Source organism: Myxine glutinosa, chromosome 5 (genome assembly GCF_964187855.1).
Source record: "Myxine glutinosa chromosome 5, kmMyxGlut1.1, whole genome shotgun sequence".
NCBI lineage: Eukaryota > Metazoa > Chordata > Myxini > Myxiniformes > Myxinidae > Myxine > Myxine glutinosa.
This window is the reverse complement of record NC_136265.1, coordinates 165,806,278-165,831,892: the sequence shown is the minus strand read 5'-3', so window position 1 is coordinate 165,831,892 and position 25,615 is coordinate 165,806,278. Positions and strand designations below refer to the sequence as shown.

The following is a 25,615-nucleotide window of genomic DNA, read 5'->3' as shown; positions in this document are numbered from 1 at the left end:
CGTAAAACATTGCTTCAAAAAGGGGACCGAAAAACAACAACAACCACGGTCCCCGAAAAAGGCCAACCCCCGCTTTGCGGGGAAAAATGGCCTCTAAAGGTGGTTATTTTTTTTTAAGGATAGCTCAGAGGTATACGTACTCGCCTTTGAGCCGTCTATCCCGGGTTTGAATCCCGACCCAACTATAAACCGTCACGCTGGTGTTTCGCACACAGGGCGATACATCAGTGTGTATGCCGTCCGTCAGAAGGACGTTGAGCCTTGTGTGGCAGTCTGCCAGCATTGGTAGTTGGTGCACTTTAAAGATCACATGGTGTCCTGTGAAATGGAGGTGAGGTATCGCTTGCACTTTGGAACAAATTCCTGGTCCCTTCAGTTGATCGTCATTCCTGTTCAGTTGGTTCAAAAAAAGACGTGCAAAAAGGCTTCCCACAAGTGGGTTTTGAAAAATTTGAATTTTAAAAGAAGTAGTTTGTCGAGAATTTTAGATGTATGCGAAACCAGATTAATATATAATTATATAAATGTACATTCGGTGAGTGTTCCCAGGAATTTGGGAGTTGTGCTCGTTCATTGTGTTTGTGGGTGTTTTTTTTATACGCTCTGCAGAACACCAAGGGAGCATCCAGCTTTAGGATCGTGCGTGGTATTGGAGACGTTGGAGGGAAGTTACAGTGAGTTACTGCCATGACATGGCATCCATTTTTGTTTATTAGGTTTCTCAAGTGTAGTGAACATATGCATGTTTTACATGGTAGTTAACATTAACCATATATCTTTCCTTGCAGTGTATCTTCAGGCCGAGAGCACATGATCTACTCTGTTGACTGCTTGCAAGACAAAGTGTGAGTCTGGTATTCGCCTCCGATGTAGGTGATAAGGTTGTGGGGTCTTAACGTGCACATTAGCACTTTGTCATGTGCCACACCACCAATAACTGTTATGGCGCTTTTCCATTGCACAGAACGGTACGGCACAGCACTGCACAGTACGGTTCGGTACGGCACGGTAATCCCTGTGTCGTTTTTCCATCGCACAACAGAACCGTGAAAATAGGCGGAGTTATCTGAAGTGACGGAAAAAAAACGCGACCGCTGTGGTGACGAAATTACCTCCGTCACCAAAGGTAGATGGAGGTTATGTTTTCACCCCTGTCTGTCTGTTTGTCCGTTTGTCTGTGAACAAAATATCTCAAAATGTTGTGGACGGATTCGGACGAAATTTGGCAGAGATGTAGCGTTTGTCATAAGGACGAAATGATTAGATTTTGCTGAAAATCTGGATTCGGATCCGGCTAGTAGAGGTTTTTAAGTGATTCTTCACCATTGGGAGATAGGGCCAAAAACGATATATAGTAGGATATCTCAAAAAGTTATGGATGGATGATTTTGATTAAATGTTTGATTGTTTTGTGATTTTCTGGTCCACTCTGGGATACAAAACGTAAAATGTTCACCTGGCGGAGGTATGCTCGCTACTGAGTGCCGTTCTAGTTACTCCCGCCAGAGAGTAATGCATTCGATCGTGTCCGTGTGTGTGTGTCTGTGTGTGTGTGTGTGTGCGCGTTCGTATGTTCATGTGTTTGTGAACAAGATATCTGGAAAAGTTCTGAACGGATTTGGATGAAAGTTGGTGGGATGATTGCCCTTGGGATAAGGAAGAATTGATTAGTTTTTGGTGAAGCTCAGGATATTATTCTGGACCCAGGAATTGTTTTGGGGAATTTTTGGGGGATTTTTTTTTTTCTGTTTTACCGCATTAAAGCTTTTATTCTTATTCTTTAATGATGTTTTTCTCCTCTAATTCCGAGATAAATCAAAATAAATTCTCTGACAGTTGGGGCCTACTTTCTTTTTCATTTATTGTTTTGGGGAGAGGGGATGTTAAACAAAACGTATTATTCCAACTTGACCCACGGCGGGAGTATGCGCTCTACTGAGTGGTGTTCTAGTTACTCGTGCGACACTAAACTGTAAACAGCTCCGCAACTAATGGAGGAACTTGAAGCGGTGTTTTACTTCTTCGTCGGGTTTTGGTTTTATCTGAACATGAGTTTTTTTAGCGAAATGCAAAAAGAGAGGGGACGTGTTTGGTTTGAGAAGGAAGTGTTTGAGAAGAAGCTGAAAGACGCCAGAAAGAGGAAGCTAAAATGAGGAAGAAACTTTTGCAGACGATTATGAAGACCAACAACGAAGATTTAGGCCTTGTTCGTCGGCGCAAACAAATAATACAGGTACAATATGTTACGTTAGCCTTCATATATAGTTAGTAACATTACGACTACCTTTCACTTTCATCCTGAATTGACGATTGTGATTGACCAATCAACGGTCTGCAGTATTGCTAGCTCCACCAATAGGTCTGGGTTTGGCTCGCTTGATACCTATCCAGAGCAGGAACCAAATTTAGCACAACTACTTAGGTACGGTACGGTTCGCTTGGCAATGGAAAAACGAGCAAACGGATTTTGGTTACAGTACGGTATGGTGCGGTGGAAAAGTGCCATTGGTGTGGGTAAGGCTAGCAGGATGGCCTGGAGGTACGCACACTCGCTTCTAAGCTGTCTAGCCCAGGTTAGAATCTAAACTGAGCTATAAACTGTCAACCCGGTGTTTCACAGGCAGGGTGATTCATCAATCTGTGTGCCGTCCCTCCGATGGACGTTAAACGGGCGTTCCATCTGACAAGAGTAGTTGGTGGATCCCACGGTATCCTTCCCAAATAATAGGCGAGTCGTCACCGGCAACCTGAACCATTTCCCAATTCCTGCCCTAACCTATCGAAGGCTTTGCATCAGCGGCACAGCCACGCCGTCAGCCAATGATATTACCCCACAGCCTTGTGCTGCATACAAAAGAAGAAAAACCTTGAGTGTCACATCCACCCAAGCATATGGTGTGTATGCGTCGTTTTTGTTTTTATGCTTCCGCCGACAAAGTCGCTGTAGGCATTATGTTTTCGGGTTGTCCGTCCGTACATCCATATGTCCGTCCGTCCGTCCGGGCTAAACCTCGTTTTTCTCAGCAACCATATGTCCGATTGAGATGGAACTTTCAGGTTAGGAGTGACACCCATGCAGAAATTTTTATGATAATTGTGACGTCATAGGTCACGTGGTATAGCAGCCATCTTGGATTAAAAGCAAATAAAGAAAAAATTATTTCTCGGAAACCGCTGAATGGAAAAATTTGAAACTTTGCAAATTGTCAAGTACTCCGAATTGGGAACAAAAGCATGATAATGATGACATCATAGGTGAAGTGGTATACCAGCAAAAAAATGCCATTTTGGATTGAAGGAAAATATTAAATAATTGTATCTCTGAAACCGCTCACCCTATCGATGCGACATTTTACAAATATCATCTAACAGCACTGTTGCATATAGTTTTAAAATGATGATGTCATAGGTCACGTGGTTTGGCAGCCATCTTTGATAGAAAAACTAACCTTATCCGAACAACACGAAACTTCGCAAACGTGATCCAACACCCATACATCTGCAGAGTGATGGCATCTACCCGTTGTGGGACTATGGGGAGGCATATTGGCGACACAGTCACATTGTTCTAGTTTTTACAATGTCATAGACTACTATTATTGGAACACTTAGCCTTGTGTAAGATGAGGAAGCTGGAGGGATGCAGTAAACTAACAGCATGAGACCAGAGATGGGAGTGTTCTCTCTCCTCAAGCATTGAAACCAAATTGTCGTTATACGTACTGTTTTCCTCAGTGAGACGTTGATGGAATACTTGGTGAATGTGACGACCGCACAGGACTTTCGGATATGGGAACTTGCCACTGTCCGTGCACGAGTCCGCCTTGAAAAGGCACTCGCCTTCCAAAGCCCACAAATTGGTACAGTTTGAAAGTTTTTTAAAGTCAATTATTTGCCTGTACAGTGTTCTTGTAAATTTTTTGGAATAGGAGGTAATTAACTAGTAATAAGGCTGGGGCTCTGGGGGGTGCCTGGGCAGCCAGCATCGGTGTATGGTGGCACGCACGGAATTCTAATAATTCTGTGATGGCACGTATGTGCGATAAAAATACACATATGAACACTGGATGCAAGTGGGCAGCCAAAGCTAACGTGGTTGATGTTTGTTTTCTATGTTCTTTGCAGTAAAGTGAAGTTATTGTTGTTGTTGATTTTATGGCCTTCAGTCAATTCAAATTCCCTGGTTGTTCCCTGGATTCCCTGGTTTCCTGAATTCCCTGGATCCCTGGTGTTGGGCTAGCGGCTAGGGTGCCGGCTTAGGATCCTAGGATCCTAGGATCCTGGGTTCGAATCTCGGTCGATCGCCGAATTCATGCCAGGGGGGTTGACTCAGCCTGTCATCCTTCCGAGGTCGGCTAATTGAGTACCAGTTCACTGGTAATTCCCTGTTTGTCGTTGAAGGCGGCAAAAAGGGTTGGCGTCAGGAAGGGCATCCGGCCGTAAAACATTGCTTCAAAAAGGGGACCAAAAAACAACAACTACCACGGTCCCCGAAAAGGCCAACCCCCGCCTTGCGGGGAAAAATGGCCTCTAAACGGTGGTTTTAGTCAATTCATGTCAGTCAAGCAAGCAAGGGTGTAAATCACTCCATTTATGATGACGAAACGTCTGATGCCCGAAGTGGAGATCGGTTTCTGAGGTTTGGGACATGGAATGTAGGGACAATGACAGGGAGATCAGGAGAAGTGGTGGAAGTATTGGTCAGAAGAAGAGTGGACATATGTTGTGTGCAAGAGACGAGATGGAAGGGAAGTGGTTTGAGAATGGTGAAGGGTAGGCAGGCACAGAAATACAAGTTTGTGTGGCAAGGGTGCCCGGAGGGCGTGAATGGTGTTGGTGTCCTGTTTTCTGAGGAGTTTGTAGACAGTGTGGTGAGTGTGACTAGAGTGAGTGAAAGGTTGATGATGGTGAAAATGATGATTGGAAAGCTCTTGGTGAACGTCATCTCGGGATATGCTCCGCAGGTTGGTCGGAGCGATGAAGAGAAGGACAAGTTCTGGTGTGCAATAGAGAAGCTGTTGGAAAATGTGAAAGATGAGGAAGTTGTTGTGGTAGGAGGAGACCTAAATGGACATGTGGGAAGGAGTATGGGCAGTTTTGAGGGAGTTCATGGGGGTTACGGATATGGTGTGAGAAATGGAGAAGGTGAAAGGATTTTAGAGTTTGCTGATGGAGCTGATTTGTTGTTTTGTAATACTCAGTTCCAGAAAGAGGATAATAAGCTTGTTACATACACGTCAGGTGGGTCAACGACAACCGTTGACTACCTGATGGTGCGTAGGCGAGATAGGAGGCTCCTCCGGGAGACAAAGGTGATCCTGGGGGAGGAGGCTGTTTCACAGCACCACTTGGTTGTCTGCGACATAAGGGTGAAAGGTGCGAGGAGAGCTCGGCGGGTGAAGTACCAACCGAGAATGAAGGTGTGGAGGTTGAAAGAGCTGACAGTAAGGGAGGCATTAAAAGATAGGCTGAGTAGGGTAGAGGATGATGTGGTTGAGCTTGAAAGTGGTTGGATGTCGATGAAAGATAGTCTGTTGGGAGCCGTTGGTGAGGTATGTGGATGGACAAAAGGACCACCGAGGCACTCAGAAACATGGTGGTGGGATGATGAAGTTGGAAAGAGGATTGACGAGAAGAGGAAGAAGTTCAAGGAGTGGCAGAAGGCGAAGGGTACGGGGGCAGAAAAAGCAGAGCATGAAAGTTAGAAGGCTGCAAAGAAAGAGGTAGCAAAGGCGCAGGAGGCATGTAGGAAAATGTTCGGAGAACGCTTGGATTCGGAAGAGGGTCAGAGAGCGGTGTTCAGGATTGCAAAGCAGATAGCGAAAGAGAGGTGTGATGTGATGGGGGTGAGTTGCTTGAAAGATGAAGTGGGACAAATCGTTGTGGACCCAGATGGAATTAAAGGAAGATGGAAGGGATATATTTAATTGCTGTTGAATACAGAGAATGAATGGGATGGCAACATAGAGAGTAACCCAGTTTTAGGACCGGCAGAGAAGGTAACTGAGAAGGAAATTGAGGAAGCGATAAAAGCAATGAAGAGTAGAAAAGCGGGAGGGCCGACGGGAGTTGTGGGAGATATGTTGAAGGCAGCAGGAAGTTGGGGTGTGAAGAGAATGACAGAGATCTGTAATCTGGTGGTGAAAGAAGGCCGCATTCCAGTGGATTGGGAACTGAGTACCCTCGTCCCTCTATACAAGGGGAAAGGTGACCCTCTGGACTGTGGCTCGTATCGAGCGATAAAGTTATTGGAGCATGGAATGAAGGTATTGGAAAGGGTGTTGGAGAGGAGGATTAGGAAGAAAGTGAAGATCGATGAAATGCAGTTTGGATTTATGCCAGGAAGAGGTACGACAGACACGCTTTTATTGTAAGGCAGTTGCAGGAGAAGTACATGGAAAAGAGGAAGAAGTTGTTTCTTGGGTTTGTTGATCTGGAGAAAGCATTCAATAGGGTTCCATGCGAAGTAGTGACATGGGCATTGAGGAAGTTAGGAGTGGAGGAATGGTTGATCAGAGTAGTGATGGCAATGTACAAAAGAGCGCGCACAGCTGTAAGGACGAAGGACGGGAACAGTGGTGAGTTTGAGGTGAAGGTGGGAGTGCATCAGGGGTCGGTACTAAGTCCAATACTATTTGTAGCTGTGATGGAGGTGCTGGCTCAGAACGTAAAGGAGAGTTTACCATGGGAGTTGTTGTATGCAGATGATCTGGTGTTGATTGCGGAAAGTATGGATGGACTGAAGGAAAAGATGAACAAGTGGAAGGAATGTATGGAGACAAAAGGTCTGAAGGTGAATATCGGAAAGACGAAAGTCATGGCAAGTAGTAAAGCATGTGGTGAGGTGAAAAGAACTGGGAAATGGCCCTGTGCTGTGTGCAGGAAGGGTGTCAGAGTGAACTCCATTCAATGTACAATGTGCACTGAGTGGGTTCATCAAAAATGTAGTGGTCTGAGAGGGTCATTAACCAGTGTGGCAGCTACATTCAAATGTAAGGTGTGCACAGAGGGAGCTGCAGATGGAGGAAATGTTGAGTTGGATCTTGGAGACGGCGTGAAGCTGGAAGGTGTGAAAACATTTTGCTACCTCGGCGACATGCTGAATGAAGAAGGTTGATCAGACTCGGCAACGGTTGCTGGAGTGAGATGTGCATGGAAGAAGTTTCGGGAACTGAGTGGCGTGCTGATGAGGAGGGGAGTGTCGTTGAAGCTGAAGGGAATGGTGTATGCTGTGTGTGAGAAGTGTTATGATTTATGGGAGCAAGACATGGGTAATGAACGTAGAGCAGCAACAAAGGGTGGAAATGCGAATGGTTCGGTGGATGTGCGGAGTATCGTTGAGAGAGAGGAAGACAAATGATGAATTGCGAAAGATGATGGGAATAGAGCCTGTGATGGATGCTGTGAAGAGAAACAGTTTGAGATGGTTTGGTCATGTATTGAGGAAGGATGAAAGTGACTGGCTGAGAAGAGTGATGGAAATGAATGTAGAAGGAAGTAGAGGATGGGGAAGACCGAGAAAGACCTGGCTAAAGATGGTGGAAGAAGAAATGCGGGCAAGGGGGTTAACAAGGGGAGATGCAGAAAATAGGGCAAAATGGAGAAGATTGTCATGGGGACCGCAAGGCTAACCCCCGCTCCAGCAGGGAAAATGGCCTTTAAATGCATATTGTTGTTGCGGGGCCCATGACAATCTTCTCCATTTTTCCCTATACGATGTACACTCTGCAGTGTACACGCAATACCTAGTAGCAGTGCTCGATTAACCTTTTGTGGGCCTGACACCAAACACATTTGGGAACCATTGTAATCGACACACAGGTTGTCTCACAGTACAGGTTTCATTTACAATATTCACAAATTTAACTTGCAGATAGACGTGACTGCCACTTGTGTACCAGCAATAGATCTTTCCACGTAGGTTTTCTTTATTTTCTTCTGGATTCGGCGAAATGATTTCTTCAGAAACAGCATATTCATTGTCAGATTGTAAATTTTATTTATGTGTGTTCTCCTTATTCTCATAATAAATATTTTGAAGATTTTATGCCAAAAGCTCAATTGGTAAAAATGTTATGGCCGGGATAGACACACTGAAGCTCAATGGTAAATAAATAAACACGTAAGCGATTTAAAAAAATGGGGCATCTCATGCTTGACGAGCTGTGGTGGGGCTATAATTAGGGTTATTTATAGTCACCATGACGTTGCCCTTTCACATTTTGACCCAATTTTAAATTATTTTCTCCATATTCCCATAATAAAGGCTTGTTGAATGTTTGATGTTGTCGAATAATTATTTAATCTACACTTCCACAATTTCATGGCCTGGACAGATGGGCACACACACACACACACACACACACACACACACACACACACACACACACACACACACACGATTGCAAAACCCCGTCTCCCACAGTGTCTTGGTATGGCCTATGGGCCCCTTCTGAGTGTGGGCCTTGTGCTCACGCACTATTATAGATCCGGCCTACCTAGTAGATGATCAATATCAGTAGTTCATTGGTCCACACATTTTAAAGGAAGATTTGATTACGGGGTACCAGGGAATTGAATGCATTGCTAAAGACAGCACGATAATCTAGCTTACGGTAGATTTTGATTTTGGAGTGATATATTAATTTTCATAATGGGCATCATGTAAAAGTGCAACGTACAATTGGCTCCAAAATTTTATCCCTCTGATAAAACACTCACACCCCCATGGATTATTCGACGAAGCCCTTACGACACCATCCATTTTCTCGCTACACTATGTGAGGATAATGACCATGCGGAATAGAAGGACATTGTGATGGTTGGACATGAACAGCTTTAGAGAAGAGTCTATTGAAAAGTGATAGGTGGGAACAATTTACACAATGTACGGTAAAATATAACTGGTTACCTGTTATCAACAACAACTATGCTGTATTTATGATCGTAAAATCTTCCATTCATTATGTACCTCTCTAGCGATATGTCAAAACATCACTTGGTCCTTTGGAATTGTAAATTTTTCAATTTGTTGTTCTTGAACCTTAAGTGCTGTAGTGGAAATATTTTGGCCTCCACACAAACATAAATTGAATTGGGATTGTTCTCCTGTGGTGGTGAAAACGAGGTTGGGGGAAAAAGTTTGTTTCTGCTTCATTTTACGTTTCCCCTTTTGGGGTGAAGTAAAGGAGGAGATGAGGAGTAAGATAGGGGTGTCGGGACATAGGGAAAGGTTGAGACTCACATAAGACCGTAAGTAATGTCAGTGTGAGAGTTACATAGTGGAGTGTTGTATTTATTCTGTATGAAAAATGGTGGAATTCTGACATTCCCCATTTTCCCATCCTCTTCACTCTCTGTCCGTATAATGTACTCGTTGCTCCAAAGCTCTCCCTGACCCCCTTCAAGCATAAGTACTTCAACCCTTGTGTATGGTGGCAGCAGCTGAGACTTGAGAAAAGTTAAAGAGTGATCTTATAAATGAATAATAAATGGAAGGTTTGCCTCTTGTGGATACGTGATATTCCAGTGGGGTTTGAAAACGTTGTCGTCTGCTTTTCCTGATGGAACATCATGTGCATCTTCTGCACCAGGGCTTGTAGAGAACCTCCACAATGTGGCCTATAAGAACGCGCTCCAAAACTCCATCTTCTGTCCTGCTGATATGGTGGATCGCATCACACCAACCATGGTACATAGCCATTGCTTCCCCCCCCCTCCCCCCATCTTTGCTAAAGCATCAGCAGCAAATCCTGTTTTTTAGCAAATAAATTAACTTATTGTGGTTCAGCAGTCGCAAGCTTGTCCTCTAAATTTCAGCTCGATGCCGATCGAAATCAAGGCGGATTTTAAAACTGCTCTTTTGATGCTGTGCCATGGGATACATTGTGGAGTGGAGCACTACATTCATGTGAGACTTTAGATTGGCAGCTTTGCGTGACTTTGTGAAAGTTAAAGATTTTTGGCATTTTCCAAATGAGTATGTTTTTGGTCCAGTACCAATGAGTATGTTTCTAAGGCCTATATATTAAATCCATCACGTGTAACTAAAATTCAAACCACTGTAATCATTTATGGATATTGCTGTTTTTTTTTCATTCACAGATTCAAGAATTCGTTCAAAACCATTTCACAAGCGGCCGGATAGCATTGGTTGGCATTGGTAAGGGAATGTCGTCAGATGGGGAGTGTTGCGGGGGGTGGGGGGGGGGACACGAACACAAAATTGCAATGCAGATGATTTTGAGCATCTGTATTGTTCAAGCGATCTGTTCTGAAACTTCCCTTTGGCTTTCATTGTGTCTGGTTACAACTTTCAAGTTTGCAACCTCCCATTTTGACCCTTAATTTGTTTCGTTGATTTAAAGTAACTCACATTTTTCATTAATGATTCTGTTAAGCAGAGCTTGATGATTTTTTTTACCTTGTTTCGTGCTAGTGTATATCTGTGATTCGTGTGTAATTAATTGCTTATTTTTGGGGATTAAAATATTTTTTTGGACAAGGCCAGACACGAAATGCAAGTAGGGAATTAGGCAGAATTTGATTAGAATGACACTTGAGAGAGTACGTACCTCTGTCAGACTGAAGAGTTTATGTTTTGGATCTGCCAGACTGAATGTGTGCAGCTGGTTGCATCATTTTCTGGGGGCGGGCTGCCGCTGATGCAATGCCTCTGTATAACCGGTCATCTGGTACTCATTTTGCCGATCTTGAAAGGATGACAGGCTGAGTCACCCCACCTGTTGTTAATTCAACGGCATGACGGGGGCTTGTACTCAGGACCCTAAGATCTCAAGACAGCCACCTAATATAACTGCTAAGCCAACACCAGGCTTTATATCCCACTGATAGGCCAGATCTGCATCCGGAACCCAACCAAAGTCTAATCGCCTTGTTCTGGTCACCTAACCAACTCGTACACTCAGTTTCGTACGAATCTGTCCATAACTTTTTGAAATATCATGCCATATATAATTTTGACCTCATCTCTCAATGGTAAAGAATCACTTTAAAAATAAAAAAATTCTTGGATATGGATCCTCATCAAAATCTATTCAATTCGTTCTCGTCACACAACCAACCTGTGCACCACAATCTGTCCGAATCCGTCCATAACCTTTTGAGATATCCTGCTCACAGACAGACAGACAGACAGACAGACAGGCAAACAGGGGTGAAAACATTACCTCAGTCTACCTTTGGTCTAATCGAGTAGGAAATGAGTGTTTATCTTAGAAGATAGATTTTAAAGCCGGCGGAAGAATCGCGAGGATTTGAGTAAGATCTCGCAGCTTCAGGATATCGAACCATCTCACGTCAATGAGTGATTTCTTGAGGGATGGGGTTTCTCAAATGTTGGCTGAGAACATAAAATGGCAAAATGCTCAGGTAAGAAGAAGAACAACAACAACATGTCTTTCCCATTCTTCTTTTACCTGGTACATTGCGGTGCTGGTGAATTTAACGGCGCATTAATGTTTGTTCCTGTGAATAGAATCAAGTTTTGGACCACACTACTGATCCCCGCTGGAAATTGATCGATCAAAGAACTTGCGTTGACAGTAGCAAACAACTTTGCTTATAACTTTCTGAAGTTGCTGATCATCATTGATTGTATCAGCATCAAAGTTGTAACCTTTCCATCACTCACTAAAAAGTTTCCATCACTCGCTAAATTAGATTTTTTAAATGCTGTTCCTTTTGTACTTACCTATATTTGTGCAGGTGTGAGCCATGCGGATTTGAAGCAGCTAGGTGAGCAGTTCCTCAACGTGCGTGGGGGACGTGGCTCTCCCATTGCCCAGGCCAAGTATCGCGGAGGTGAGTGCCAGGTGCGGGTTAAAGAAGAGATTGGGTTATGTAGCCCATCTGTGATGGATACCTGCGATAACAGGCAATCGGTTTGATGCATCTTGGAATGTCCGATGGTGCCGAATGGGACTTTGTCTAGCCTGAGCCACTCTCTGCTTTCAGGTGAAGTGCGGCAGCAAACCTCCGGAGAGTATGTACATGCTGCAGTAGTTGCGGAGTCCGCTCCAATTGGTACTGCGGAAGCAAAGGCTTTCCTGTTGTTGCAGCAGGTCCTCGGGATGGGGCCAAATCTTCGTTGGGGTCATAGTGCAGGGCGTCTGTGGCATGCGGTTGCCAAGGAGACGGCACAGTCATTTGCGGTGAGTTTCAAATGCCGTTTGGCTCAATGGCGTCTATGCCAGAGATTCCAACTATATTTCATTTGGCGTACCCTGTTGCTCTGATGTAAACATTCATTTTAATGTGAGTGTCTCTTAAAATTATGCTGTGCTCTTCATTCGTGATTTGGCCAGAGAAACGCCCCTTATCTCATGTCTGACATTGAGGGTCTCCATCTATTGTTGGGAAAGTAGGAGCAGCAAGTCTAAGGTAGTGACCTGGTCTGAATCAGAATTGATGATCTGAAATGGTTTTGTTGGAGCAAAGGAAGGTTTGATGTCAACTGTGATTATGGATTCCATGACCTTGCTGATGGCTGGGAAGCTGATAGGTCTGTAGTTAAGGTCATTGTTTTTTGCACCTTTTTTATATAATGCCTTTTTTATTATATAATGTTGGCTGATTTCCAAATAAATGGAAGATGATCTCGGGCAAATGACAGGGTAAAAATAACAAAGAGGATGTGAAAGAGCAGCAGAGCAGGTTTTTAGGACGCGAACTGATGCCGTGCTTCTCAGGTGCAAAAGAACCACCTTTAGAGGCCATTTTTCCCCGCAGAGCAGGGGTTGGCCTTTTTTGGGCACAGTGGTCCCCCTTTTTGAAGCGATGTTTTATGGCCGGATGCCCTTCCTGCCACCAACCCTGTTAGTCGCCTCTTGCGACACACACGGAATTACCAGTGAGCTGGTACTCAATTTGCCGAATTCGGAAGGATGACAGGCTGAGTCAACCCCCCTGGCATTAATTCGGCGATCAACTGGGATTCGAACCCAGGATCCTCGGATCCCAAGCCTGCACCCTAACCGTGAAGCCAACACCAGGCTTCAGGTGCAAAACAATTGGTAAATTTTGCTTTATTTAGGAAATTTGTTGTGCTAGTGTCATATATATGTTGTTGAAGGTTTTTTGTTTTAATTGTTGAGGTTCGTGGAGGAGCGAGAACACAGAATGGATCAGGACGTAACAGAATGAAAAGAACAGTAGAAAGAGAGGGGGGGGGGGGGGGGGCACACCAACAACAGCGATGAAGGCCAAAATAGAGGGAGATGTTGGAGAAATAAGGGATCTGGGGGAGAATGAGGGTAAGTGGAGAACACAGGGGTGAACATAGTGGATAGAGCTGCAAAGTCTCAATCACAGAAGTGGAAGGAGAAACTGGAAACTAGGAAAGGGGAGGGTTAATGGGGTTATGAAAGATCATGGTTGTGGAATGGGGATGACCTGAGTAAGTGCTGAACAGCCGTCTTGAAGCCCTGAGTAGAAGAATGAGATTGGCGTCGTACCGATGTTGCATCTATGTGATTGGTTGAACGTGGCTCTCTCCTGGTGTATCGAGCTCAGTTTAATCAATATGATTTATCGATCTTGTTCCACTCTAAAGAGGGACTTTTGGATTCAGTTACCTATGGATCAGATTGCTTGGGTACTTCAAACCTAATATATATGGGCTGGTTTACTCCATAACAAGGCCCAGTCTTAACCACTATGGTGGCACGTTCGCCTATCTGCTTTTTCTTTAGGTTTTCCGCTTCGTTAACTTTTTGTTATGATTTCCAATGTCCAAGAAAAAGAAAGTAACGATGATGTAACAGTAGCTTAAAGCCCTTTCGAAGTGCAATGACCCTTGAACAACAGTTGAACATTATTTGCCTTGCGCAGGTCTCATCCCTCAACCTTGCTTACAGTGACTCGGGCCTCTTCGGAATATACACCGTCTGTGCTCCCACAGCAGCTATAAAGGTGGGAAGACATTGAACTTGCACTTTGAAATGAAAAGTACACCCTGTGTTGAGTGCATCTTAAATCCCTCAATGTCCCTGCCTGTGCGTGCCTGGATTTAAATTGATATACATGTGTCCGGACTGTTGTTTTGCATATTATGCTGTTGCTTGTACGATTGATTGTTTTGTAGGTCATTCGAGCAGCGCTGGCGCAGGTGAAAGCCGTGGCCAATGGGAACCTGACGGAGGCTGACGTGGCACGTGCAAGGTGGGGAATGACTGCATATCCTGTGCTGTTGAAGGCTAAATGAAGTGCTGGTAGAAGATCAGTGAAGGGCCTCGCTTTTCTTGGGGATCTCCAGCTTCTCTATAATTTTTGTTACTCCCAGGGCATTGGCAGCAAGTCGGATGGTAATGGCTGCGGAGACTCGTGTTGGCCTGTTGGACGAGCTCGGTTCTCAAGCGATGGCTACTTCATCTTTCAGGCCTCCAGCACACATTGCTGCTGATCTTCGCAATGTCAAGATTGCGGACGTTGTCGCTGTAAGTGCTGTCCTTTCCCTTGCCAGTTTCCAAGAAATTTGTCTGCATTTGTTTTGGATTTGCTGATGAAGCCTTAAAGCAGAAACCGCACAGTCCAAGACTGGTGATGTAACTTGTGCAAATTCAATTGATTGCACACTGCTCCTTTTGGCTCGTGGACCATAGTAGGCCCCTGTATGGATCCACTCAGATCCTTTCACCATTTTAGGTAACCTCTACTTTTCCATCTCCTGCAGCCATCCCTTGCGATGCCTCTAATATTTAATCATTTTGTCTTCCTGTCTGTTTGTCCACCTCCCCCATGTTCCCCATTTCCCCCCACTTTCTTTCTTTCCAACCCCTATAGGTGGCGAAAAGGTTTGTTGCGGGAAAGAAGAGCATGGCGGCTTCTGGTGATTTGCGTCGAACTCCTTGCCTCGATGAACTGTGAAACTCGAGCCTTATGGTGGGGTTAGACCAAACGTCACCAATATCTCGACCTCATTCGCAGGCCAAGTGTGAAGAAAATTGTTGCTTGGAATCATTTTCACCCCTTGTGCTTATCAAATACATTTGTTCACAAACGATCTGTTGTCCAATAAAGTGAAAACTATTTCTTGCATTAATTTTTGGTGTCGGGTCCTGCTTGGGCTTCTCCATACTTTTGAAGGCACAAGATCTGGGAATGTCTTTCAATAAAACAGGAAAAAGTGAGCAAAGTGACAAATTGGAAATATTTTGTCTTGTACCCAAAAACTAGTCCAGAGTGTTCAATACTTTAAAGAGTTTAAATAATTGGTATAAATGAAAATACCAATATTTTTGAGATCCCTTCCTCCCTTTTTGCACTCCACACATCTTACACCTCCCATAATTATTTATCTGCTCTCAACCTCCTCTCCTTCCTTTCCCCACAACTCCCATGCTTTCACTCTTTCCCCTCTCCCCCTCCTCCTCTCTCCTACATCCTCTCTCCTACATCCTCTCTCTCACTCTCTCCCTCTCTGCCTCCCTCCCTCCCTCTCTCCTTCCCTCCCTCTCTCCTTCCCTCCCTTTCTCCCTCTCTCCCTTTCTCCCTCTCTCCCTCCCTCTCTCTCTCCCTCTCTCTCCCTCTCTCTTCCTCTCTCTTCCTCTCTCTTCCTCTCTCTTCCTCTCTTCCTCTCTCTTCCTCTCTTCCTCTCTCTCTCCTCCTCTCTCTCTCTTTCTCGACCCCTCCCTCCTCCTCTCTCTCTCTTTCTCGACCCCTCCCTCCGCCTCTCTCTCTTTCTCGACTCCTCCCTCCTCCTCTCTCTCTCTTTCTCGACCCCTCCCTCCTCCTCTCTCTCTCTTTCTCGACCCCTCCCTCCTCCTCTCTCTCTTTCTCGACCCCTCCCTCCTCCTCTCTCTCTCTCTTTCTCGACCCCTCCCTCCTCCTCTCTCTGCCCCATCTCTTTCTCGACCCCTCCCTCCTCCTCTCTCTGCCCCATCTCTTTCTCGACCCCTCCCTCCTCCTCTCTCTGCCCCATCTCTTTCTCGACCCCTCCCTCCTCCTCTCTCCACTGTCTCAGCAGTCTCAAGGTTCAGTGCTGTCAAAGCAGTCTCATGCCAAGGATTACACTGGGTGGTTTGTATTTACCTTAACAGTTGTCATGGCGGGAACTTATAATTTGATCAGGGTGCCAGCAATAACTCACCTTCTCTTTGTGAGACAGTTGGATCTTTAACGTCCAGATAATGCTAGTAGATGGGACGCCCAGCTTAACATCCATTCGAGGAACGCCCCACTTAGGGATGCAACCCGCTGCCTGTCAAACACCGATTTGACAATTTCTAGTTGGGCCGAGAATTGAACCCACTCCCTCTGCACCATCTTGTCAAATCGCATTGATATAACCTGAGGTTTTTAGACACACATCATTCACTTTCAAAATTTTGAACATCTACAGTCGTGGCCAAAAATATTGGCACCCTTGCACTTTTTTCAAATAATGCACCATTTCTTCCAGAAATTTGTTGAAATAAAATTATATTTTGGAAGCCTGGTGTTGGCTTAGCGGTTAGGGTGCCGGCTTGGGATCTTAGGATCCTGGGTTCGAATCCCGGTCGATCGCTGAATTAACGCCAGGGGGGTTGACTCAGCCTGTCATCCTTCCGAGGTCGGCAAATCGAGTACCAGCTTGCTGGGATGAATGATCACGGTGTGTACCCCCGATTTAGAATAGGTACACCGTATCCCTGCGCATCGTAAGAGCGTGACCAAGGGTTGGCGTCAGGAAGGGCATCCGGCCATAAAAACATTGCCTCAAACAGGGAACCATGATTGTCATGGGGCCCGCAAGGCTAACCCCCGCTCTAGCGGGGAAAATGGCCTTAAAACGATCATTCATTCATTCATTCATCCACATATGTATTTCTTTGGTATGCAGTGGAACAAAACAAAAAAGGCTGAAAAAATTACGAAATCTTAGCTTATTCCACACAGAAATCCTAAAATGGCCCGGACAATATTATTGGCACCTTTTAGAAGTTGTTAGAAATAATTAGATTTCAAACAGGTGATTGTCCTTTACTTTGGAATTAATCTCACCTACAGTGAGTTGCAGGTGCCTGCAATATAAAAATCACTCATTCAACCAGTTTGAATAGAGAAAGGAGTCATTCTACTGTTTTGTGTCACTGTGTGTACCGCAATGAGCATGGAGAAAAGAAAGAAAACCAGAGAATTGTCTTGAGGAGGTCAGACACAATATTGTAGCCAAGCATGGACAATCTCAAGGCTACCAGTCCATCTCCAGAGACTTTGATCTTCCTGTGTCCACCGTACGCAATGCTATCAGGACGTTTAAGGCCCATGGCACTGTAGCCAACCTCCCTGGACATGGCCACAAGAGAAAACTTGATCGAAGATTGCAGTGAAGGATTGTTCGAATGGTAGAGAAAGCACCTCGATCAACAGCCAAACAAATTCAAGCTAACCTTCAGACACAAGGTACGACAGTTTCAACTCACACTATCCATCGCCAACTCGATGAAAGGGGGTTCTATGGTAGGAGACCCATGACTGAGAGAGAGACAAGAAAGCTTGAATGAAGTTTTCCAAAACACACCTGAACAAGCCAAAATCCTTCTGGGAGAATGTCCTGTGGACAGATGAGACCAAATTAGAGCTTTTTGGTAAAGCACATCATCTCTATGTTTACAGAAAACAAAATGAAGCCTTCAAAGAAAAGAACACCTTCCCTACAGTCAAATATGGAGGAGGTTCAGTGATGTTTTGGGGTTGCTGTGCTGCCTCTCTGGCACTGGGTATCTTGAATGTGTGCATGGCATCATTAAATCAGGAGATTACCAAGGCATTTTGGAGTGCAATGTTCAACCCAGTGTCAGAAAGCTGGGTCTCCATTGAAGGTCATGGATCTTGCAGCACATGGAGCGCAATGTTCAACCCAGTGTCAGAATGCTGGGTCTCCATCGAAGGTCATGGATCTTGCAGCAGGACAGTGACCCCAAACACTTCAAAAAGCACACAGGAATGGTTCAAGACAAAACGCTTGACTGTTCTGAAGTGGCCAGCAATGAGTCCAGATCTAAATCCCATTGAACACCAGTGGGGAGATCTGAAAGCAGCAGTTGGGAGAAGGCACCCTTAAAATCTGGGAGAACTGGAGCAGTTTGCACAAGAAGAGTGGGACAAACTATGGAAGTTCATTCAGATCTAGATCTGAGATCAGAGATGTAGGAAGCTCATTGATGACTATAGGAAGCGCTTGACTGCAGTTATTTTGTCCAAAGGACGTGCTACCAAATATTAAGTCTCGGGTGTCAATAATTTTGTCAATGCCATTTATTTTTATTTTCTGATTTAAAAGGATATATTAAGTTCTGAATCAAAAACAAAGGTTCTGTAATATTAACAGTGAAATAAAGAATTGTGGAGACCAAATACTTTTGTCAATTTCAACTTATTTTTAGAGAAAATTGTGAGTTATTTGAAAAAAGCGCAAGGGTGCCAATATTTTTGTCCACGACTGTACAAGGTTCAAGATAAACAAAAACGAAGTGAAACCATGTTTCTTTCGAAACTCGATTTTGTTTTCGAACTTCTTGTTTTGGTTCAAGTTCCAGTTATCCGAATGGAGGTTTGTATTTAAAATAATTATTATCTTGTTCCTTGCTCAACATTTAATGTTCTTCAGGAGGATAATCATTGTGCATTTACCCCACAAAGTCCTATTTTTTTTTAACGAAAGAAATCCGGTTCAAGTCTTCAAAAAAGCGAAATGTTTCTGGCTTGAGATTAAAGCCAAAGAACACTAGGAAAGCCTCGGCATAAAAAACTTTTTTAAATTGTGTAATTTTTTGGGTCTTTAAATGTCAGAGATGCCACCTATAATATGTGTAGTTTGCTCTTGCATACCACCTGTGTTTGTTCTCATGTTCCATGACGTTTCCCTGGTACCCAAGGTTCCACCAGGTCCAAAGGCCAGAACGCACAGTGAATGGAAATCAAAGGTTACTTACCCCACCCTGCACATTATTTCACGACATCCTGACATGGATCCCACACTCCTCAAGGCAAACCTGTGTTGAGGAACCCCCCCAAAAAATCTCGATTTCATCTGCAATTGTTACGAGCGTCATCTCTGCCCTTCCTACCCAACATCTAGGTGGCACCTTGATGCGCAATGTCAAACCGCTTCCACCTGGCTGCACGTGATGGCAACGTCAACTTGCTCAAGGAGACCACGAAGAAGGACCTCAATGTTACCGACGGAGACGGGATGACCCCGACGCTTCTTGCTGCCGAATGTGGACATATAGACGCGCTGCAGATGTGCATAAAACGAGGGTAAGCGGTTCACTAAATTAAGCACATGCCAAACCTACAAGCGGAATATGATGTCGTAGCAGTTTATTCCTAAATTGTGTAGAGTTCGTGTTAAAAGAGTAAATACATGCTTAAATGTAATTGTAACGCAAGTCTTGGGGAAGTTAAAATTGTAGGAGTTAACCTTTCATCGGCCCAAAACCGCAATCAACTTGTTGATTTCATCCATTGTTCTACCTGTCTGCTGATGCAGATTGATGCTATTCTTCACCAGTTCTTCAATATCTGCGTTCTTGAAGACTTGTTTGGTTAGATGTGAGTAAAGTAGTTCCTTCAGCAAGTCTAGCAACTCCATTTGCCAGATGAATACAACTAACAACAAATTGATACCCAGGTTTCATATCATTCACAGAACAATGGAGGAGATTTCAGATAGTTTATTTCCCTGAAAAAATACTGAAGGCCAAAATGAAGGATCTCTAAATATTTTCTCCATGACATAATCACTGTATACAGTACCTTCAGGAAGTATTCACACCCCTTGACTTTTTCACATTTTGTTGTTCCAGCCTGCATTTTAAATTGACTAAACTGACATTTTTTGTCACTGATCTACACGTAATAACCCATAATGTCAAAGTGGAATTTTTATTCAGACATTTTAACGAAATAACTAAAAATGAAAAGCTGAAATGTCTCGAGTCAATAAGTATTCAACCCCATTGCAATGACACCAAATTGAGCTCAGGTGCATCCAATTTCCTTTGATCATCCTCGAGATGTCTCTACAACTTGATTAGAGTCCACTTGTGGTCAATTCAATTGATAAGACATAATTTAGAAAGAAACACACGTTTCTATATAAGGTCCCACAGTTGACAGTGCATGTCAGAGTAGAAACTCCACCATGAAGTCCAAGGAACTGTCCGTAGAATTCCGAGATAGAATTGGAGGAGACATAGATCTGGGAAGGATATAAAACAATTTCTAGTGTTGAAAGTCCCAAGAGCACAGTGAGCTCCATCATTAGTGAATGGAAAGAATATGGAACTACCCCGACTCTTCTTAGAGCTGGCCGTCCGACCAAACTGAGCAACCAGACAAGAAGGACCTTGGTCAGGGAGGTGACCAAGAACCCAATGACCACTGACAGAACTACAGAGTTCCTTACTTAGCTGATATGGGAGAACCTTCCGGAAGGACAACAGTCTCTGCAGCACTTCACCAATTCAGGTTTTATGGGAGAATGGTCAGACGGAAGCCACTCCTGAGAAAAAGGCACATGACAGCACACCTCGAGTTTGCAAAAAAGCACGGGAAAGACTCTGAAAGCATGAGGCAAAAGATTATCTGATCTGATGAGACAAAAATTAAACTCTTTGGCCTGAATACAAAGCTGTATGTCTGGTGGAAATTAAGGACAATTCACCACCCATCCAACACAATCCCGACCGTGAAGCATGGTGGTGGCAACATCATGGTATGGGATGCTTTTCAGATTCCCGGACTTGGAGACTTGTGAGGATAGAAGGAACAATGAATGGAGGCAAATACGAGCAAATCCTTGAGGAGAACCTGCTTCAGAGTGCAAACTACCTAAGACTGCGGAGAAGATTTACATTCCAACAGGACAATGACCCGAAGCGTACAGCCAAAGCAACACTGGAATGGCTTCAGAACAAGAACATGAAAGTCCTTGAGTGGCCCAGGCAAAGCCCAGACTTGAATCCCATTGAGAATCTGTGGAAAGACTTTAAGATTGATGTTCACGGACTGTCCTCATCCAACTTGACAGAGCTTGACCAAATCTGCATGGATGAATGGGAGAAACTCCCCAAATCCAGATGTACAAAACTGATACAGACATACCCCAACAAGACTCAAAGCTGTAATCGCTGCAAAAGACGTTTCTACGAAGTATTGACGACGCATGTTGAATACTTAATGTAAATGAAATATTTCTGTATTTCATTCTTAATAATTTTGTAACAATATCGATTAAAAATTCCACTTTGATATTATGGGGTATTATGTGTAGATCAGTGACAAAAATGTCAATTTATTCCATTTTAAATTCAGGCTCGAACACAACAAAATGTGAAAAATCCAAGGGGTGTGAATACTTTCTGAAGGCAATGTAATTCGATCGTTGTTTTTTCTTTTATTTATGACAACCATCAAATAACTTCTTCACTTTGCTGTCACAACCATCTTAGCCCAAGTCATTTTGTTTCGACTAACATTTCGTAAAACCTGTTTATCATTAGCTCATGACCGAGGTTACCGGCAAGAACTTTGTCATGTTTACAACATAAAAAATTGTTTTCGTTAACTTTGTTGGAAATCTCGTGGGGAAATACATGCGTGGCAATTCATCCAAAGTGATGCAACCGTTGGAGGGAGAGGCATGCCAGAGAAGAGCTACGATGGAGTGGACGGAAGTGGAGGTGGTTCTTCTTTTTTGAAGTGTTTCTTCTTTTTTGAAGTTATTCTTTTTGAAGTAGGGCTGCAGATTGAGCATGAAAATGAGGATGAAGTGGCAACTAGCTTCCTACCAGCTAATTTTCATATTTTTATGAAGTATGGGCCCTGACTACTTCACACACCAAAAATACCCAGAATCCCCTTGGGGAACATGTTCAAGTGACGTCATCAAGATGGCCCCCATTTTTATTACGTTTTTATATTTTATTTTTACATTGAGGGTCCATGTGTCCTAATCTGTAATAAAATGATACGAGCATCTGATTTAAATATTCTATTTAGTAATATTAATATTTAATAATATTTAAAAGTAATATTATTAATTATATTTAATAATAATTAAAATAATATTTAAATAATATTTAAATAATTAATTAATTTAAATGCATGCACGCAATGCATTTAAATGCATTTAAATTAATTTAATAATTTAATTTAAATATTTAAATAATATTTAAATTATATTTAAATTAAACGCAGCTGATGCATTAGGATCAATTTCTTGGGTATTAGGGTATTCAGTTGTTGGTTGTAATTTTTCTATGTCTCTGCGAATAATACTAACTGCACGGTGAAGTATTTGGGAATCATTTTTGTAATCATAACCATTGTTGTGAGCACATTCTCACGAACTTCTGCTGGCTTCATATTCGCTGCTGTAAGTTTTATTCCTTTCTTTTTATTCTCTGGTTCTCCACAAATGAAAGTGTTCATCCCAGGGAAAGGCTGATGTTTTTTCTCTTGACAGTAAAACTACTATATAAACGGTTAGGTACCACGTCAGCACCTGTACACAATGCCAAACGTTACAATTTTGGCAGCCATTTTGATGACGTCATTTAAGCATGTTCCCCCAGAGGTATTCTGGGTATTTTTGGTTTGTGAACTTGTCAAGGCCCCTACTTTATAAAAAATACCAAAAGTAGCCGGTCGGAAGCTACTTGCCAGTTCCGCTATTTTTAAGGCACTTTTTTGACAATAATCTGCAGCCCTAAAGTGGACAGAGGACTTGCAGAAGTTGATCAACTTAAAAAGTTTATAACGCTGTGATTCTTTTTTTGTGATGGTGTTTGCTTTGTCCATTTTCGACTTAGTGGTGATGCAGACCGTTGCGACATATGGGGTCGCTCAGCACTCCACCTTGCCGCTGGAAATGGCTACCTGGTCTGTGTGGGATTCTTAGCAAATATGGGTGCCAACATTTGGGTCATGGACAATGACCACCGCACACCCTTGGAGTTGGCAAGCCTGAAGGGTCAGGCGGAATGCGTACAGTTACTGGACAAGATGGCTGGAGATCAGACTCAAAAAGACCCGCGGCAGGCTCAGCGTGACCAAGACAAGGCCTCAAAGGTGAGATTTGACCATAACAAAATAATTTCACAATTCCAGGATTACATTCACAATATCATGCAGAAAAGTGAAGAATGGATGAAAAAAAAGAAGCTTTAAGTGTTCTCTTCCCTGCACAAAAGTAATTTCACTGCAAACTGCCATCCTGGTGTCGCGTTCTTCAAAGTTTGATAACATATGAGTGACACCTGTGCGCATTGCATGTTCCAGGAAGTAGAAAAGCGAATTGAAATAGCAGAACAATTGAAAATAAAGCGGGAGAAGCAGCGGGAGCTGTTGGATGCCCTGGACCCGGTGGTGAACACCAGAATGCAGCATCGCAGAAGCACCTTCAGCACCATCCGCTCCAAGGTGGCATCACTATCCAAGGCATCCGGCCGACGACCATCGACAAAGTCCATTGCAAATGAGAGCGGTGCAAACTTCAACTCGAGAGCATCAATAACTTCAATCGCTCTCCAAGAGGACGATTCTTTTGAGTACGTCTCAACCATAATTTACCCTGCATGACCATGGTTTATTGGAGAAGTAGACATAACTATTTTACTCACAGTAACCTCTGAAATATTGGATAGATTTATGTTCTTAAACATGTTTGACTTGGTTATTATTAGTTCAAGATAAACTCTGTACAGTATTTCATTCCTTATCCACTCTCCTCTCCTCCTTCCTGTTCACCATGCCCTTTTCTTACAGACCTCCACCAGATTCAGTGTTAGTTCGTCCTGGTGTGGGTAACATGGTTTTCCGTCACTGCTACGTTCCACCGAGTCTGTTTGAGGCCGAGCATGGTGGAATGGTGCCTGCCTTAGCTGCTTTGGCATTGGGAAAGGATCGAAGTACGCTTACAGAAGTCATCGGAATGGCTAAAGAAGAGGAAGTTGAACTTTCTGATGGATCACCGCCCTGGAACGAGGAAGGCCTCGGCCTTCAGGATGACGAGGCCGAGACCGAGCCGCTGGAGAGTTTTCTCGCATCGCTGAGCCTACAGGAATCGCTCGGAGCTTGCCGTCAACAGCGCCTCGACATGGAGGCCCTGGTCATGTGTGACGAGGATGACCTACGGGTGGTGGGGCTGCCTGTTGGTACCAGGAAAAAACTACTGGTGGCAATAGAGAAGAGAAGGCAGGCATTAGATCAACCTGGGCCTCTACGTGATGTGCAAATGTGAACTGTCAATATCCAAGCTGGGAAACCGAAATTGCTCAATAAAGCACAGGATGTGTAATGTCTACTGGTCTGAACAGATGCTAAAGCCAACTTGAACCTCTTGAAAATGTTGCCAAGGGATCCTCCCCATATAAAATATTATGGCAGAATATTTTGATCAATCTCATCCCAACAGATCTTGCCCTCCATGAATCTCCCTCTCCTTTCCACCTATGTATGCTTTCTCCACCAGTTATCTCTCCTTCCCTCCATTCTAAATTTTCTTTTTCCCAACTTCCCTCACCATCCCTTCATTGTCTCAAAGTGTAGGGATACCGAGTTTGAAAACCTCTGTGTTCATGACAAATGAACATATCTGGGTGGGAGGTTTGATGACCATATCTGGGTGGGAGAACCAGTTTTTAATACTGGCACACCAGGCTCTTGTCAAGACACGAAGATGAAGATCTCTTGCAAGTTTTGTTGTCATTGCGATACTGATGTGGATTTCTCAAAAGTGCAAGTAAAGGTTCAAAATATTCTATACAATACAGATCTTGCTGTTTCATTTCAACATCTTTGGTATGTACAGTTTAATCAGCCAACTTTGTTTCAGTAAGTAGACCACAACACCAACATCGTTTCATTACATGTATTATACAATTAGAACTGAACTATGGGTAGAGCGCATACCTCTGCCAGTCTGATCAGTTTATGTTTTGTATCCCACTGATATAGTAAAGGAAACATATGAAAATCTGTTAACTAAATTGTTACCAAAAAATTTCTTCACCAATATGTTTGTAAAGGTGTGTAATAACATGTGTTAAAATGTTGAAGGTCAACTCCCGTGGGAAACCCAGAAAAAAAGCTGTTGAATTCGGGTACCGAAAAATTATTTTCGAGAATTTTTATTTTTTTTAATCGGCCCTTAAGTAACTTATGAGGGGTCAAATAAGGGTTTTTCATGATTCTGAGTTGATTGTTAACATTTATATTTCACCACAGACACTCCTTTGTGGAAAAATAATTTCTAAATATATCTCATTTTCTACTTTGCAGGACATGGAGTCTAGCAATATGGATGAAGACGTTACTCCACCTGTGCTCAATTGCTTCATCTGTGCACGCTCGGATACACCAGCTGAAAGGCTCATACAGGCAACTCCAAAGGGATACTCAACTTTATTGAAACAAGCAGAAACTGTCGAAAATGTTACTGTTGTGGAACGTATGAAGGAGGCTCAAAAGGAAGGAAAACTGAGGTACCACCAGAAGTGTAAAAATGATCTGTACAACAACTTTGTTGCAACCACCAAGAAGTCAGCTCAAGCATCAAAGGCAGAGAAAGAGTCATCAAAGTTGAAGAGAAGACGCACTACTTGTG

General features: G+C 43.5%; 2 protein-coding genes across 2 annotated transcripts in view; both read left to right on the top strand.

Moving 5' to 3' along the window:
- The window catches only part of LOC137426798 (cytochrome b-c1 complex subunit 2, mitochondrial), a 17,486-nt gene extending 2,425 nt beyond the window's left edge, over positions 1-15,061 (top strand). Inside the window, exons 4-14 of the mRNA XM_068115713.2 lie at positions 610-674; positions 789-845; positions 3,736-3,860; positions 9,594-9,691; positions 10,105-10,162; positions 11,728-11,823; positions 11,977-12,173; positions 13,852-13,932; positions 14,105-14,181; positions 14,303-14,456; positions 14,803-15,061. Of these exons, the coding sequence (XP_067971814.1) occupies positions 610-674; positions 789-845; positions 3,736-3,860; positions 9,594-9,691; positions 10,105-10,162; positions 11,728-11,823; positions 11,977-12,173; positions 13,852-13,932; positions 14,105-14,181; positions 14,303-14,456; positions 14,803-14,886 (1,092 nt within the window). The 3' untranslated portion in view covers positions 14,887-15,061. The remainder of the gene's footprint in view (positions 1-609; positions 675-788; positions 846-3,735; positions 3,861-9,593; positions 9,692-10,104; positions 10,163-11,727; positions 11,824-11,976; positions 12,174-13,851; positions 13,933-14,104; positions 14,182-14,302; positions 14,457-14,802) is intronic.
- A 3,854-nt stretch (positions 15,062-18,915) lies between these two features.
- LOC137426787 (pre-mRNA splicing regulator USH1G) lies at positions 18,916-24,777 on the top strand. The gene is made up of 4 exons (XM_068115673.2): positions 18,916-19,263; positions 22,821-23,079; positions 23,290-23,558; positions 23,776-24,777. Exons 1-4 carry the CDS (start codon positions 19,100-19,102, stop codon positions 24,248-24,250), a joined length of 1,167 nt encoding a protein of 388 aa, XP_067971774.2. The 5' UTR covers positions 18,916-19,099; the 3' UTR covers positions 24,251-24,777.
- Positions 24,778-25,615: the final 838 nt, after the last annotated feature.